This window comes from Thamnophis elegans, chromosome 10 (assembly GCF_009769535.1).
Source record: "Thamnophis elegans isolate rThaEle1 chromosome 10, rThaEle1.pri, whole genome shotgun sequence".
Classification (NCBI taxonomy): Eukaryota; Metazoa; Chordata; class Lepidosauria; order Squamata; family Colubridae; genus Thamnophis; species Thamnophis elegans.
This window is the reverse complement of record NC_045550.1, coordinates 44,509,343-44,523,120: the sequence shown is the minus strand read 5'-3', so window position 1 is coordinate 44,523,120 and position 13,778 is coordinate 44,509,343. Positions and strand designations below refer to the sequence as shown.

The 13,778-nt window shown below is 36.1% G+C and overlaps 1 protein-coding gene across 4 annotated transcripts in view; it reads right to left on the bottom strand.

The window, feature by feature from the left end:
- The window catches only part of MED12L (mediator complex subunit 12L), a 191,333-nt gene that overhangs the window by 161,315 nt on the left and 16,240 nt on the right, over positions 1 to 13,778 (bottom strand). For all 4 annotated transcript variants that reach the window (XM_032225905.1, XM_032225902.1, XM_032225903.1 and 1 more), the window contains exons 4-9: positions 12,428 to 12,587; positions 7,500 to 7,669; positions 5,291 to 5,401; positions 3,326 to 3,595; positions 2,452 to 2,601; positions 1,852 to 1,951 (exon numbers count right to left, since the gene is read on the bottom strand). In XM_032225905.1, coding sequence (XP_032081796.1) covers positions 1,852 to 1,951; positions 2,452 to 2,601; positions 3,326 to 3,595; positions 5,291 to 5,401; positions 7,500 to 7,669; positions 12,428 to 12,500 — 874 coding nt within the window. In that variant the 5' untranslated portion in view covers positions 12,501 to 12,587. The remainder of the gene's footprint in view (positions 1 to 1,851; positions 1,952 to 2,451; positions 2,602 to 3,325; positions 3,596 to 5,290; positions 5,402 to 7,499; positions 7,670 to 12,427; positions 12,588 to 13,778) is intronic.

The following is a 13,778-nucleotide window of genomic DNA, read 5'->3' as shown; positions in this document are numbered from 1 at the left end:
TATAAGGTAAGCTTCTGTAACCAGTGTCCACCAGATCGCTTGAGCTACAGATCTTATAACTCCCAATCAGCATGGCAAAATAATGAGATTTGGAGACTGAGATCTCTGAAGAGCATCCTATTAGGGAAAGTTTCTATAGCATAGAAAGCTTAAAGATGTTAAGTATACTAACTGAGTAGACTCTTACACATACACTGAGAAAACTTTAAATGACATAAATATTTGAGAGTGGGTGTCTATTCAGTTTAAGTGATAAAAACGTAGTTGATTGAAGAAAATAGATTTTCTCTGAATGTGATTAAATGGGAACGTTTTGTAGACTTAAAATATGAAAAGAGATTTCTGATATTTTAAAATTATATGTGAAAGTACCATGAGGCTCAACTGTGAAATGTGGAACAAAAATCTCTTGGGAAAATGCATAAAACTACTGGAACAATAGAACAAAATATATCCTTTAAATAGTTGGCCTGCTTACCAGAGGAAACTATAACTTTTCAAAGGAAGAAAAAGAAAGATAAATATCGGAATGAGACTTATCTCCTCTTTTTTCCTTAGGGACAGGCTGTGATTCTTGGGAACTCAGGGGTACATGCAGCTTCTTACTTACATCAAAACAATCCTTCCAAAAATAGCCTGGTCAGTGTTCCCAAAATAATCCCAAAATATGACAAAATAGTCAATAAGCATAATTTTTGAAATACAGAAGCAAGGCCAGATGTTCACATTTTTTTTCTTTTTGGAAGACAGGTATTTCTTTCACTGATTTCTCAACACACACATAAGCAAAAATTAACACTTTTAAGTATCACTTTTAAAGCAATCCCCTCCCCCAAGAAGAAAAAAAGAAAGATGACCTTGGTGAAGCTCAACTCCGTGTGTTTGTGTGTGTGTGTGTGTGTGTGTGTGTGCGCACGCACACAAATGCAGTTTTGGCAATAGTACAGAAGTATGTCCATCGTGTTGTTCTGAGAAGTTCTGGAAGTTTTCATTCAACTTCAAAGTCTATCCCATAGCTTTGGAGTTTTTCCTATGATCTCAATAGTTTCTAACCAGAGCCGTCTTCTTTTATCTTCCAAACTCAGACAAAGAACAGCAGCCACCTCTTGGTAAGCACTATACAAATTAGCACTGTTATTTTCCTCTTGGCAATGTGTTGGGAAAGAAGTTATTTAGATTATGTTGATGAATCATCATAATAACGATGATTTTTGCACAAATAAATAACAGCTTAATAAACGTAAGTATTGATTCTAATTATTCAGGACTAGAACAGTTGGAAACAGCATCTAGACCATTAAAGCGTGATATTCAGATTCATGGAAATATCACCATAAATAGTTTCAATCCACACATATTACTAATCACACACTGAATCACAGTAGGGAAGAACGTGGTGCGCATGAAGGCCAACTTAAGCTAAAGAACTGGCAGCTGTTAATTTCACATTGTGTATATAACAGTAATAACAACAGTAACTGCATTTATTTCTACTATTGCAATCACATCTTATCTTTATCTATTTATTAGAAAATTTATTTGCTGCCCATCTCGTATCCAACAACTTGGCATCCTTAGGTGGGGTTGTTTCAAACCCATGACAACATTTTTGATAAAAAATAAAAGTAGCAATGAATATTTTTGAACATACTCATTCCAGATCAGTTCATCTTCTACACTCTAAGTAGACAATACCAATATATTTAGAATAAGGCTTTAATCCAAGACTGAAAAGCAATAAATGGTAACTAAAAGGCAGTTATCACTTGGTTTTAAAAATCAATGAATTTCACTGGATGAAATATAAGTCCATAAAGCTTCATGGCTTTCACAATCCATTTTGGTGCTTACCTGCAGTTGATTCTTGGCACTTGTCAAATGACCACCGTACTTCAACAGCTCGGCCCCTTTGTTTTATCTGCTGTTCTACTTCAAAAATCTTTGCACGGACCTGTAAAGAAAGCAACAATTGCATAATGCATAATGTACTACATAACACATACATTTTAGTGCTGGCTTTGCCAGAGCATGAGGATATATATCTGAAAAATGAATGCATGGATGAAAACAGGAAAGTAACATACTCTTGTAAGTTACAACAAAATAGCCTTTTGATCTGAAAAACCTTAACATTCGTCTTTCTGAAAGTTTTAATTAAATTTGTTAGCATTTGAAAAATGCTGCAAAGGAACAAAGGAAATGGTGTGTTCTTTTATATGAATATTCCAACATTCTCGGAAAATTCATTTCTAACAGTCTTTTTTCTACTTTTCTTCTACATTCGCATGAAGCAAACTCCTACCCGTTCTTCCTATATAAATATATGAACTCTACAATGGAGATGCAGGAAAAGGTGATGAATGAGGGACAGCCACTAGCTGTAAAAGACAGGATTGTGGGATTTTTCAGCAGAATGGATTGTTCATGTTTTGAAACCCAAGTAAAAACTACCTGCTGATTGAATACAGAATTTCCTCCTGGCATTGGTAAGCTGGATGGAGAAACTTGAAGTAAATCCAAAGGTGAGCCAGGATTTATGTTTTTACTTTCATTTGTAGAATAATTCCAGACCAAGGCACTTGGGCAACAGAGAGTTATAGTCTGAAGTAGAAAATGGAAAAACTTAAATGATGTAATTAGATTATTCGATTTTATAGAAAGCAGCAAAAAAAATACCTTTTAGAAAAAAGGGTTTTGTTTTGTTTTTAAAGTGCACACAATTTGTTCAAAATGTCTTTATACCTATTTCATTATATTCATCAAAAAATATATTGGTTTAAGATCATTGCAATTCAAGAAATAATATGCGTTTAAAAATTAAACATATTCTTCTCTGAATTCTCAAACTGAAGCAAACCATCAGAATTGATTTAAAAAAATAAAATAGAACGTATTATTTCCCCAACACCCCAAAAAACTAGAGATTCTACTGGTTTTGTAGACTACTTTTACTAGAGAACAAAAGTAGATGCTCACCTTCATGATACATTATAAAAAGTCACAGTGAATGGGCACAATCCTAAGCCTTTTACTCCAATTTTATAGCTATGTGATTATTCTAGACAGTCAGAAGAAAATGGTCTTTCTAGAAAATATATTAGAAAGTAAGAAATAATCACCCAAATATTTGTCAGGAAAAACACTATTTTAATCCCAATGTCTTCCTGATTAAATTTCAAACGTATCTGAGATACTTTAAATTCAATTGCTTAAACAATTGCTTTCTGTAAGCAGAGGGACGGAGAGATCCTCAATGCGGTACTTATTCAATAGTAACATAACCAATAAATGTTATTTCAGAATATCCTCTTGGCTATGCACTTACCTGCAGCATACAGCTTAGGCCGTATACAAGAGGGCGGTGTTGGGGGCAGGAAAGGAAATCTGAGCAGGCAAGCTGGGCAGGATTGACTACAGTACCAGTTGTCGAAGAGCTGGGAGCTGCCAGAGGAGGATTATTTGGTCCGATAATAATATGAGGCGAGTGGGCAGCTATGAGGTTAGTATTGTCACTTATCAACAAAGAGACACGTCTGGCACAGAAGTAAGCAAGGCGACGCGACAGGTAGGCTGACTGAACAAACTCTTCAGAATACTGAAAGACATTAGTTTTTTAAAACCATCATCAGAGTGCATATCGAAATTTCCCATCCAGTTGATGTTACTTTCTTTAGCATCCCCAAACATCAAAGTCTTAATTCCTTCTAAGGACTTCCAGGCTCTCACACAAGGAAGCGTTTGGTGTATCAAGTCCACCAGCACTTTTTTTTTCAATTACAAACTTTTCCAACCCATCTCTCCTAAATCAGAGTTGGCAACCACAGGACTTCCAGTACCTTTTATGTGATTTCCTAGACTTCTGTCCCAGACCATTCCCCCCATGGCCAGGCTCTGTGCTGTCCGTTTTGTCTGGTTTATGGGGAAAAAGATCTGGTGCGGGGTAAGGGGTAAATGGAAACCTTAACTCTCAGAAGAAAAAGAGCTAGACACTGAGAGAATCGGTAGTCGTATGTAAATAAAAAGTATAGGGTGAGTTCTAAAATAGACTTTTAAAATGTTAAATACTATAGAATCAGGATGGGAATCTTTTCAGTCATTCTTATGATTTTCTATACAGGAATATGTAAGCAACGTTTTAAATGGGCCACAAGCTGAATAAAACCTTGTAAGATTTCCACATTCTTGCCTGAAATCTCACAAGATCTATTGATGCAATTTGGAGGTCATTGCCATCTCACTTTCAAGCTTCTAGTACCGGGATGGCGAACCTATGGCATGCATGCCACAGGTGGCACACGGAACCATTTGTCAGGGCACGCAAGCATTGCCCTGTCAGCTGGCCCTACAGACAAACCAGAAGTGACTTCCGGTTTGCTCATAGGGTTGTTTTTCATCCTCCGGAGCCTTCAGGGAAGCCTCCCGAAGGTCCCTGAAGGCTCCAGAGTACTAAAAATGGTCCTACGGAGAAACTGGAAGTAACTTCTGATTTGCTCATAGGGTTGTTTTTTGCCCTCCATAGCCTTCAGGGAAGCCTCCGGAAGGCCCCTGAAGGCTCCGGGGGGCTAAAATCGGTCCTACGAGCAAACCAGAAGTCTATTCCTGAATTTCTGGTTTGCCCATAGGGCCATTTTTTTGCGCTCCAGAGACTTCAGAAAACTCCTGGGGGGGCAGGGGAGGCTGTTTTCATCCTCCCCAGGCTCTCATAAAGCATCTGAAGCCTGGGGAAGGAGAAAAAAGCATGAAAAAATGGGGGTGGAGCATGGTCATGTGCACATGTGTGCTGGGGGTCACATATTGCATTATGGGTGTGGCACACCTGCACACAACCCCCCCCCTGCGCTCCCCTCTTTTGGCACGTGAGCCAAAAAAGGTTCAGCATCACTGCTCTAGTAGCTTTGTGAATTGAAAGTGAATTTTTGCAGGCATGAATTTTACTGAGTTCTCTGTACCAAGACTTATTGAGGTGAAAGTTAGCACTGATACCACTCTAGAAATTGAATGACCTTTGGTCTAGAATTAACATATTTCCCTGTATATTAGGAGTTTGAGATTTGAGTCTTTCTTCCACAGCCTTACAACTGTTAATTACAGAGAGGAGACAAATATTTTAGTCAATAAACTGAAAGTTGGCAGATATTTTTTATTTATACCTGTTATTTGACTTCTTATCTGACATAAAACCTTGCATTCCAATTATAAACAAGCTACACTCAGTTTAACATTCTGAATTCTGAAAACATCAACTGTTTGAGTATTTTGGGAAAGTGGCAAATTACATTAACCTTTGTACCTGCAGCATTAGTGGTAGGAGGAGTTTCAAAAGTTCATCATCAGCTGGTCTTATTTTTTCCAAGACATCCAGGATCCATGTTAAATATTCATGTCTTTCAAGCATTCCTTCCTTAAGGAATTTTAGAAATATATGTAAAGAAATTCCCAAATTCAGCAGAAAACAATTACATCACTGATTCATTGCTTAAGATGCCAATTAAGAATAAATGCCACAAAACTTAATGTCACAAAACTGACATAAATTACAAAACAATGTTAACATTTAAAATTAATAGTTTAAAAGTCGCATACCGGTTACCTAAACATCTGAAATGAAACAGAATCATCATTATCATCCTCCAGTGTCAATTCAGTTCTTCCTGTAATGGTGCTTAGCCAAAACCTTACCATTCACAAACAAGAATCAGAAGACCAAGCCAGATTCACTTCAGTGAAATGCAGTGTTCAGAGTTGTTTAAGCAAAATAAATAGATAGGGAAATGAATGAAACAATGGTTGATCAAGAAAGAAAGTAGAAAAGGCAGAGGTTTTTATTTAAGAAGATTGAATGCTCTTGTAGCTTGATTGTTCAGACTACTTACTTATACTAAAAAATTGTTTTACGCACTTACAGGTATAAGTGTACCTAATATTCCATTCTAAATGGAAACAGAATGCTTTCTCTTTTTTGAGGAGGCAGAAAAAATGTAGGGACAAGAAATAGACTAAAAGTTTGAAAGTCTGAACTGAAGCCCTCTACTACAGCTTGTTGTGTATAACTACTAGTTGTACTATATTTTAATTGTTCTCTTTTTGACAAAGACTGAGTGTGTATCCAAAATATGGTAAATATATGCTAAATGGGTTCTATACTTCCTTTTTCTTGGGAAGAATGTGAAAGGAAGGCATTATTGGATAATTCTATAGAGTACATCTTTTTCAAAGAGTACAAGGTTAATTTATTCTGCAACTAGTATAGTTTTATTTTTCATTAGAGATGCACAGTTTTGGCATGTATGCTGTTTATAATACCATTACATATCAATTAACAGCATCTGTCCTTGCTTAATAACTCTAATTGGGACTAGAGGTTCTACCACTAAGTGATGCAGTTCTTAAATGAAACAACATGAAACCACACTGTTTAGTGAAAGCAGTTTTGGTTGTCCCAGTTCCAGTTGTTAGGCCAGGAACATGCCATGTTAGATGAGGACCTCATGCTTCTCCTGGCCTGCTGTGTTTGCCTCCACTTAAACTCTGCACACCCACCTATCTACCCCACAACTCTGCCTTTTGACTATCCTGCACTCCATTGCTGCTGCACCTCTGCCAATCTCTGCTACCCCAGCTGTCTTCATCATCTTTGTTCTCCAGCTGCCAAGGTGTGCCTAGCCAGGCCTTTCATGAGTCAATGAGTTCAGGATGGTGAGGGTGCAGAATGGAGTGCAGCGTCGTAGGGATGGCAGAGACCAGGGCAGCAGGGAACGCAGAATACAGGGCAGCCAACTGGGCAGAGATGGGAGGGAGATAAACAGGTAGGAGAAGTTGAAGCACAGATTGTGAATGTAAATGCAGGTAGGCTGCCAAGCACCTGAATTCTAATCAACTGACCATAAGAGAATTGCAATGGCCGTAACTTTGAAGATAAGTCATAAATATCATTTGTTCAGCAGTGTCATACATTTGAATAGTCACTGATTGAATGTTCATAAAGAGAGAACTATCTGATAAAAGTAGTATATTCATAAGCTGTTTTTTGCAACTATTTAATTTTGAATCGTCTGACTGATAAGTCTTCATTGAATATGTTTAACATGCACTTTTTTCACTATAATCTGACATTTCTCATAACTACTCATGTAGTTTAGTATAACTACTAAATATATGCAGATAAATAATTTGTGGTCAGGGCAGTGATTCTGATCGTTGCACGAAATGATGAATGACATACAGTAAATGCACATCTGTAATATTGCTGTTGCTACTGCTCTTGTTATTTGCATTGCTTTAAATTATTAAATTCTACATTTCTCCACACCTGATATTTCAGATGTTAACAAAAAAGGACTATCTGGCCGGAAATAAGACTGGCTTTAATTACCAACTATTTAACATTTAATACAGCCTGACACTAAACACATTATGAGCAAGGAGACTGAAAACAAACTAGAATCATATTGTACTGCTTTGCAAAAATTTTATCCTGCTTCATTGTAAAAAAAGGTTACCTGGAACATATAAAATGCCAACTTTTCATTATATTCCCACTGCTTCAGAGCTTGTTCCACTTCACGAGGCACAACTACAGAGTTTTTGCCTTGGCCTGTAGACATGTGATAAAATTCTGCAATCTTTACCAACTGTTCTCTTAGGTATCTGGTAGAGATTTGAGTCCATTCTATAGAGACACAAATTAAGTAATCATTGACATTTACTTTTCTTCAATGACAAAACTGGGCCAAAAAAAATCAACACAATTGATTTATATTCAGCTGAGCTTCACAAACCCATAATCTTCAAAATAGTGATCAGTGTGAGAGCTACAAGAATCCAGTTTAAATAGCTTTTAGCATGACAATCTCTTTATTACAATACTTTCAAAGAATGCAAGCTTGTACCTGTAGTTTGCTAAAGGAAGTTTAATGTCTTGTTTTCAGGGATCACATTTATGTATTTTGAGCAAGAAGAAATGAATTATAGTTTGATATGAACCAGGTTTGAGAATTCATTTGAGAATAAAAATTATTCTTCAATAATTTCCATGTAGTATCAGTCATCAAGTGAAAATAATTTGCTTCACTTTGAGAACATAAATTCAGAATTGACTATTGGCTTTACATAGACTCTTTATGTAAAATAAGTGATTATATTTGAAATTAATATTAATTCTTCTCTCACTCTGAAGAGTCATCATCTGATTCTGATACAAACCATAGAGACTTCAGAGCAGAGTTATATTTTGCAACATTGCAACAGTTGACACCAAGGAAAGATTCTAAGCCCTCACAAGGGCAGATCCCTCAAAAACTATGACCAAGGGATCAAAAAGTAGAAATTGTTTAATTACAAGGAACAGGTATCTATCCCCCACACACAGGTCTGCTTAGGAATCAATCTTTCCTCCTGAACACAGAGTAGACCTGAAGGATGGAGCAGAGGCATACAATATTGAAACAAATTTTATTTTGCCTTTGGAAATATTCAGCAAACTTGTCTTCATTTAAGAACTATTGAGCTGCTGAACTGTGACACCTGACTGCCCTTCACTTTGAAATTGACCTCTGGAGCTTCTTTGGTTCCTTAGCTGTTTACTTTCCGCCATCTTATGGCTAGTATCTGAGCTACAAAACTGGATGGCAGCAGAAAGATCCAGATCATCTGTCATTATCTTTCCTGATATTTGTAATTCAGATCTGTTAACCCTTGCTGTGATGTGAGCACATATATTTTTTCTATATTCAAATTATGCATTTGAGAGCAACTCAGTTTACAATTTTTAGAAAAGGACAGCAACATTAGCAGCTTATTATTTGAATATTTCACCATTTCACAGTTAACACTGTGCATTTTGATTGCTTAAATCCCAGTGATATGAACTCAGGTGACAAGAGATGTGGAACAATCCATTTTGCTATCCAATACAACAGTATCCACTCCCAATGATAATTGCCATCCAACAAAATAACTAATTCTCCTGATCTCCCTTATCTGCATACCCCTCTTACTGTATTTCTGAAATCAGCTTCCACCTACACATCATGCACTATAAAAGGAGAATGCAGCTCAGGAATGTTGAATCTTTTCCAAAATGCAGTTTTAATTCTCAAATATATTTTAAACCAGAGGAATTCCTTTTATCTAATGCATAACATGGAGTTATATTTAAATACACAGTTTTCATTTTGTTTCATAGAGTTCAAAACTAGATATTATTCATTAAAACACATGGTAGCTGAGATGAAGATTTCTACAGTGTCAAATGCTTTAGAGATGACATTTACAAAGTTCATTTTTCAACTATTTTGGCATAGCTTTCATTAGCTGAAGACCACACATCTGAGTGGTATATTGAGAGATACATACTCTTCAAACCCATGAGTAGCAAAGACAAACTCAAAATTTGTTTTATTTGCATAATTTAAGTGAAATTAAATATGCTTAAGATATTTGTCTCTGAATATATAGTTATTCATTTTCCCCTTCTATAACGTGAAAAGTAGCAATTTGTAATAATCTTTTATGGTTTATTGGCTACCTGCAACAGATGTTGATTATGTCTTAGTGACTAAATTGCTTCCAATTCCTACAAGCCAAAAATTCATTTTCCAGCCTACATTTTGCATAAAAATAATATGGAAAAAAATGGTAAGTTTTACACTTCCATTTCTTTAGAGATGCAATGATACATAGTTTATTTATTTTTTCAAGAGATATTATAGTAATAAACTAAGAGAATCGTTTCAATATTATGCCAGTAGATGTTTCAGAATGGAATCCTCCATCACTATCAAAGATTTATGCAGTACTGCATTAATGTTACGGACAGAACATGCCAAAGGGAAAAATATTCAAATCAAACTGTCAACATATCATCTTTACAGCAAAACTCTACTTCCTGCTGACTATTGACTGAGCCTTTCTATTTTCATAATCCATGCGCCTCTGAGATACTCACCGAGATCAACATATTATAGAGTAGATATGAAACAATCCTAGATTTAAAATGATGCCTCTGGGCATTCAAGAAAATAAATTAGTCTTATTACTTCTACAGATCAGTCAATAAAGTATCTCGGAAATTTAATGTGACAGCTATTAAAAAACTAACATTCATTGTATTTGCTATATCAGTAAACATGCCACAGTATATTGTATGCTGACATTTTAGTTAGTGATGTAAGTACTAAATTTATTTCTCTCACCAAAAATATCACTCGAAGCCAAGACCGCCAAACAGAGGCTGTCATACTTTGGTCATGTCATGAGAGTTGAGTCACTCGAAAAGTCAACCATGCTGGGAATGATCAGTAGCAAAAGGAGAAGGGGCGGCCCTAGTATCTGTTGGCTGAACACTATAAAAGATGACACTGGGATAACCAGGGCAAATCTGAAGGAGACAGTATAACACAGAGGGACCTAGGGAGTGCTGATCCATTGAGTGGCCAAGGGTCAGACACAACTGAATGACTGATGACAAAGATGGAAGTACTAGAACCGTGATGGCGAACCCATTGGAACAGGTGGTACGCGGAGCCATATTTGTTGGCACATTAGCTGTTAGCCCTGGCGTGCATGCACATGCCAGCCAGCTGATTTTTTGCCCTTCTGGAGGGCCAGGGGAGGCCATTTTTTTCCTTCCCCAGGCTTCAGGAAAGCCTCTGAAGGCTGGGAGGATGAAAAATGGCCTCAACAAGGCAACCAGAAGTTCGGAAATGATCCAATTCTGGCTTCCAGGGAGTGGGGGAGGCCGTTTTCATCCTCCCCAGGCTTCACAAAAGCCTCCAGAACCTGGGAAGAGGTTGTGCGCATATACACAGGGGGGTCTCGCATGCATGTGCAAGTGGGCAGGGAGGATTACATTGGTGTAGGTACATGGGCACACCATAAGAAAAGGGTTTGCCATCACTGTACTAGAAGATTCTCAAATTTAGTTAACAAAACTTAAGGCACAATTTGACTTCTTTTCAGCTAAGTATGATGAATGTCATAACATTATATGTGAAAGGGAGTTTCATTACATTACATTCCTCTTATCCAGTTATTTTAGGAGCTAAAGTTTAATACATCTGGACAGCACATGGTTGAAAAACTATTTTACATATATAGTAATAAGTCATATTTTGCAAGGCAATTTATATTTGCTTGGAGGCACTAATAGATAGCTATGAAGACAAAAGTCTATAATATAAAAGCAATTGGAAAGAATTATTGTTTGAGGCAGGTTTAATTAGGCATCCGGAACATGTCATATCAGCACTACAGTAAGGAAAGCTCTAGCCATATGCATGTTTGTTATGAAACTCAGCTAAGCACATCTTATTGAGCAAATGCACAAACAATACAGAATAGCTTAATATGCAAGACTGAATCTCACTTTGTGAAAAAATGAAGGTATAAACATTTTTAAACTAACAGCAACGACCAGAATATTTCTTTAAAAGTCAACACCAGTGTAATTTTTTAATATACATCTTTTACTTTAAACTTAAAGTATGCTTAAAAAGGAAAATGATTTGCATAAGAAGTGAAAGGTAAATCTAGATTCCACTTTTACTGTGAGGTGAGCTCTCAAGATTAGAAGGGAAAAAGCTATTGCAAACAAGCCCCCTTCAATGAATCATGTTGGCAGATCTCTCTTCAGAAATAATATTTAAATAAATGTGGGGAAAATCTGAAAACTTCTTGATGTAAATTGACTGAAAATACAAGTGAAAAGGCATAGAAAATTCTCCATATTTTATAAACTTTGCTAAAAAAGATATGAAGAGATGTAGTGTAAACTAGCTTTATTTCCTTCCATTTTTACCCTATTTCCTTAATTTATTAACTACTTTCCTCCACTCCAAATTATGTTTAGCCCAAAGGAAATAGCATGATGAGTATGTATTATCTACCAATATCAATAGTTTAAATAAAAGGAGTGATCCATTTTGAAAATTGAATATATAGTGACTAAATTTCTAATTAAGCGATGAAGCTACCATTCTTGAAAACATGGTGTTAATAATGTAAAAACCAAATGTCATTAATAGATACAGCCTATTTGTCTAGAAAACAGCTGTCAAACTCCCAGCCCACAGGCCAGATACATCACACATGCTGGCCACGCTCACACCCGATTTAGCGAAGGGGAGAAAGTCCCAATACATCATGTGACACTGACATGATGATGTGAGTTTGACACCCCTGGTCTAGAATCTGCTCATGTTTCTCATTTAAGATAGCAAGAGAACAATTAATATATTTACATTTAGGTCATTAATCATGCTTTAGCTTTCATTCTGCTCTTGTACTAAGCTTATGATTCTTGGTTTTTTGAACTGCACAGACACCTACTGTAGTTTATGAAGCATACAGGAAAAAGTGAAGCACATCAACTTATACCCTCCATACAATAGCTGTGCAAAAATAAGATATTACATTCAGCATTTATTACCAAGATTTGGATCAGCTGCCTGGCGTTTCTTGATTTTAGCTTCAGAGATGGCTGAGTAGTAGGCACACGTCATTTTTATCAACCATGCCGCTCGCAAGAGTGGCACAGAATATCTTGCTAAATAAGCAAAAACGTCTTCCTTTTTGCTGAGAATCGGGACCTATATTTGAAGACGAAGAGAAAGAACTTTAAGAAGTGGATACAGTATGCTAAACCTTTTAATAACAAATTGTAACATCTAATTCAACTTTAGAGAGCGAACAATAACTGAATGACATCTGTAGTGGGTTTCCATTATTTTTACTACCCGTTAGTGACTGATTGGTATCAGATTAGTCAAACTGTTGCTTCTTGATATGTCAAAAATAATTTATAGGTTTAAATAATATAGAGTTAATCTGGATCAAATGAAATTCTGTATTATTCTCATTAAAAGCTGCTTTATTTCTAATAGTGAACTTAAAACACACTTGTTGACAAAATAAATATTTTATTCATTGATCAAATGCATTTCTCCATATTTTTCAAAGAATATTGAATAACAATAGCTTTATTATGCTGCTTCTGAAAAATGTTTGAGGCAAACTATTCTAAACTTATGTAGTCTGTTACATTGGCAGCTCTTACATCTCAACGTAATTAACAGCTCCCATAAAATGTTATATTTCTTAAAGATGCAAGCCCAAAATGTTGTATCTAAGTCCTGTGAAAAAGAGAACAGTTCCATTAATGCAGATTTAGTGAAGATTCTTAGGTGACATTTAGGCTTGATTTAACAATATCTAAAAATGAGCAACATTTCTACCCATCAAGAAATAGATTTTATCAGGTTTCCTGAAATATTGAAAAGTTTCCTTCACTATTGTGTTTAGGATTCCTATTATTTTCAAAAACTTCCTTTTTAATACTGTCTAGAAGTTTACACACAATATGTTCACTTTACTAGGAAACAATATGTGTTAGTCAGCACCTAAAGTGGTGGACACCTTAGTAAAAGACAAAATTCTAACATTTTTCACAGCTCGCCACAAGGAGTTTCACACAGATATAATTTTTTACCAGTTTTTACTCTTTTTATTGTCTCTGAGGACTTGAGCAAGTTTCAGTATCTATTTGTGCAATATATCATAGTTACGTACAACTCACTGGAGGACAAGGTGTCATTTTACGCACTGCATTCCAACATAGATAATAAGAGGGCCAAAGCACTTCTTGTTGCTATTATGTACAAGCCATTCATAACTCTGAAAATCCAGAAGTCTTGCTCTAATACGCATATTCTCCATGGCCATCCAGTAGCTACCTCTGTCTGCTGCTGAATGTCACTTCTTGCCAATATTTGCAGCATTAG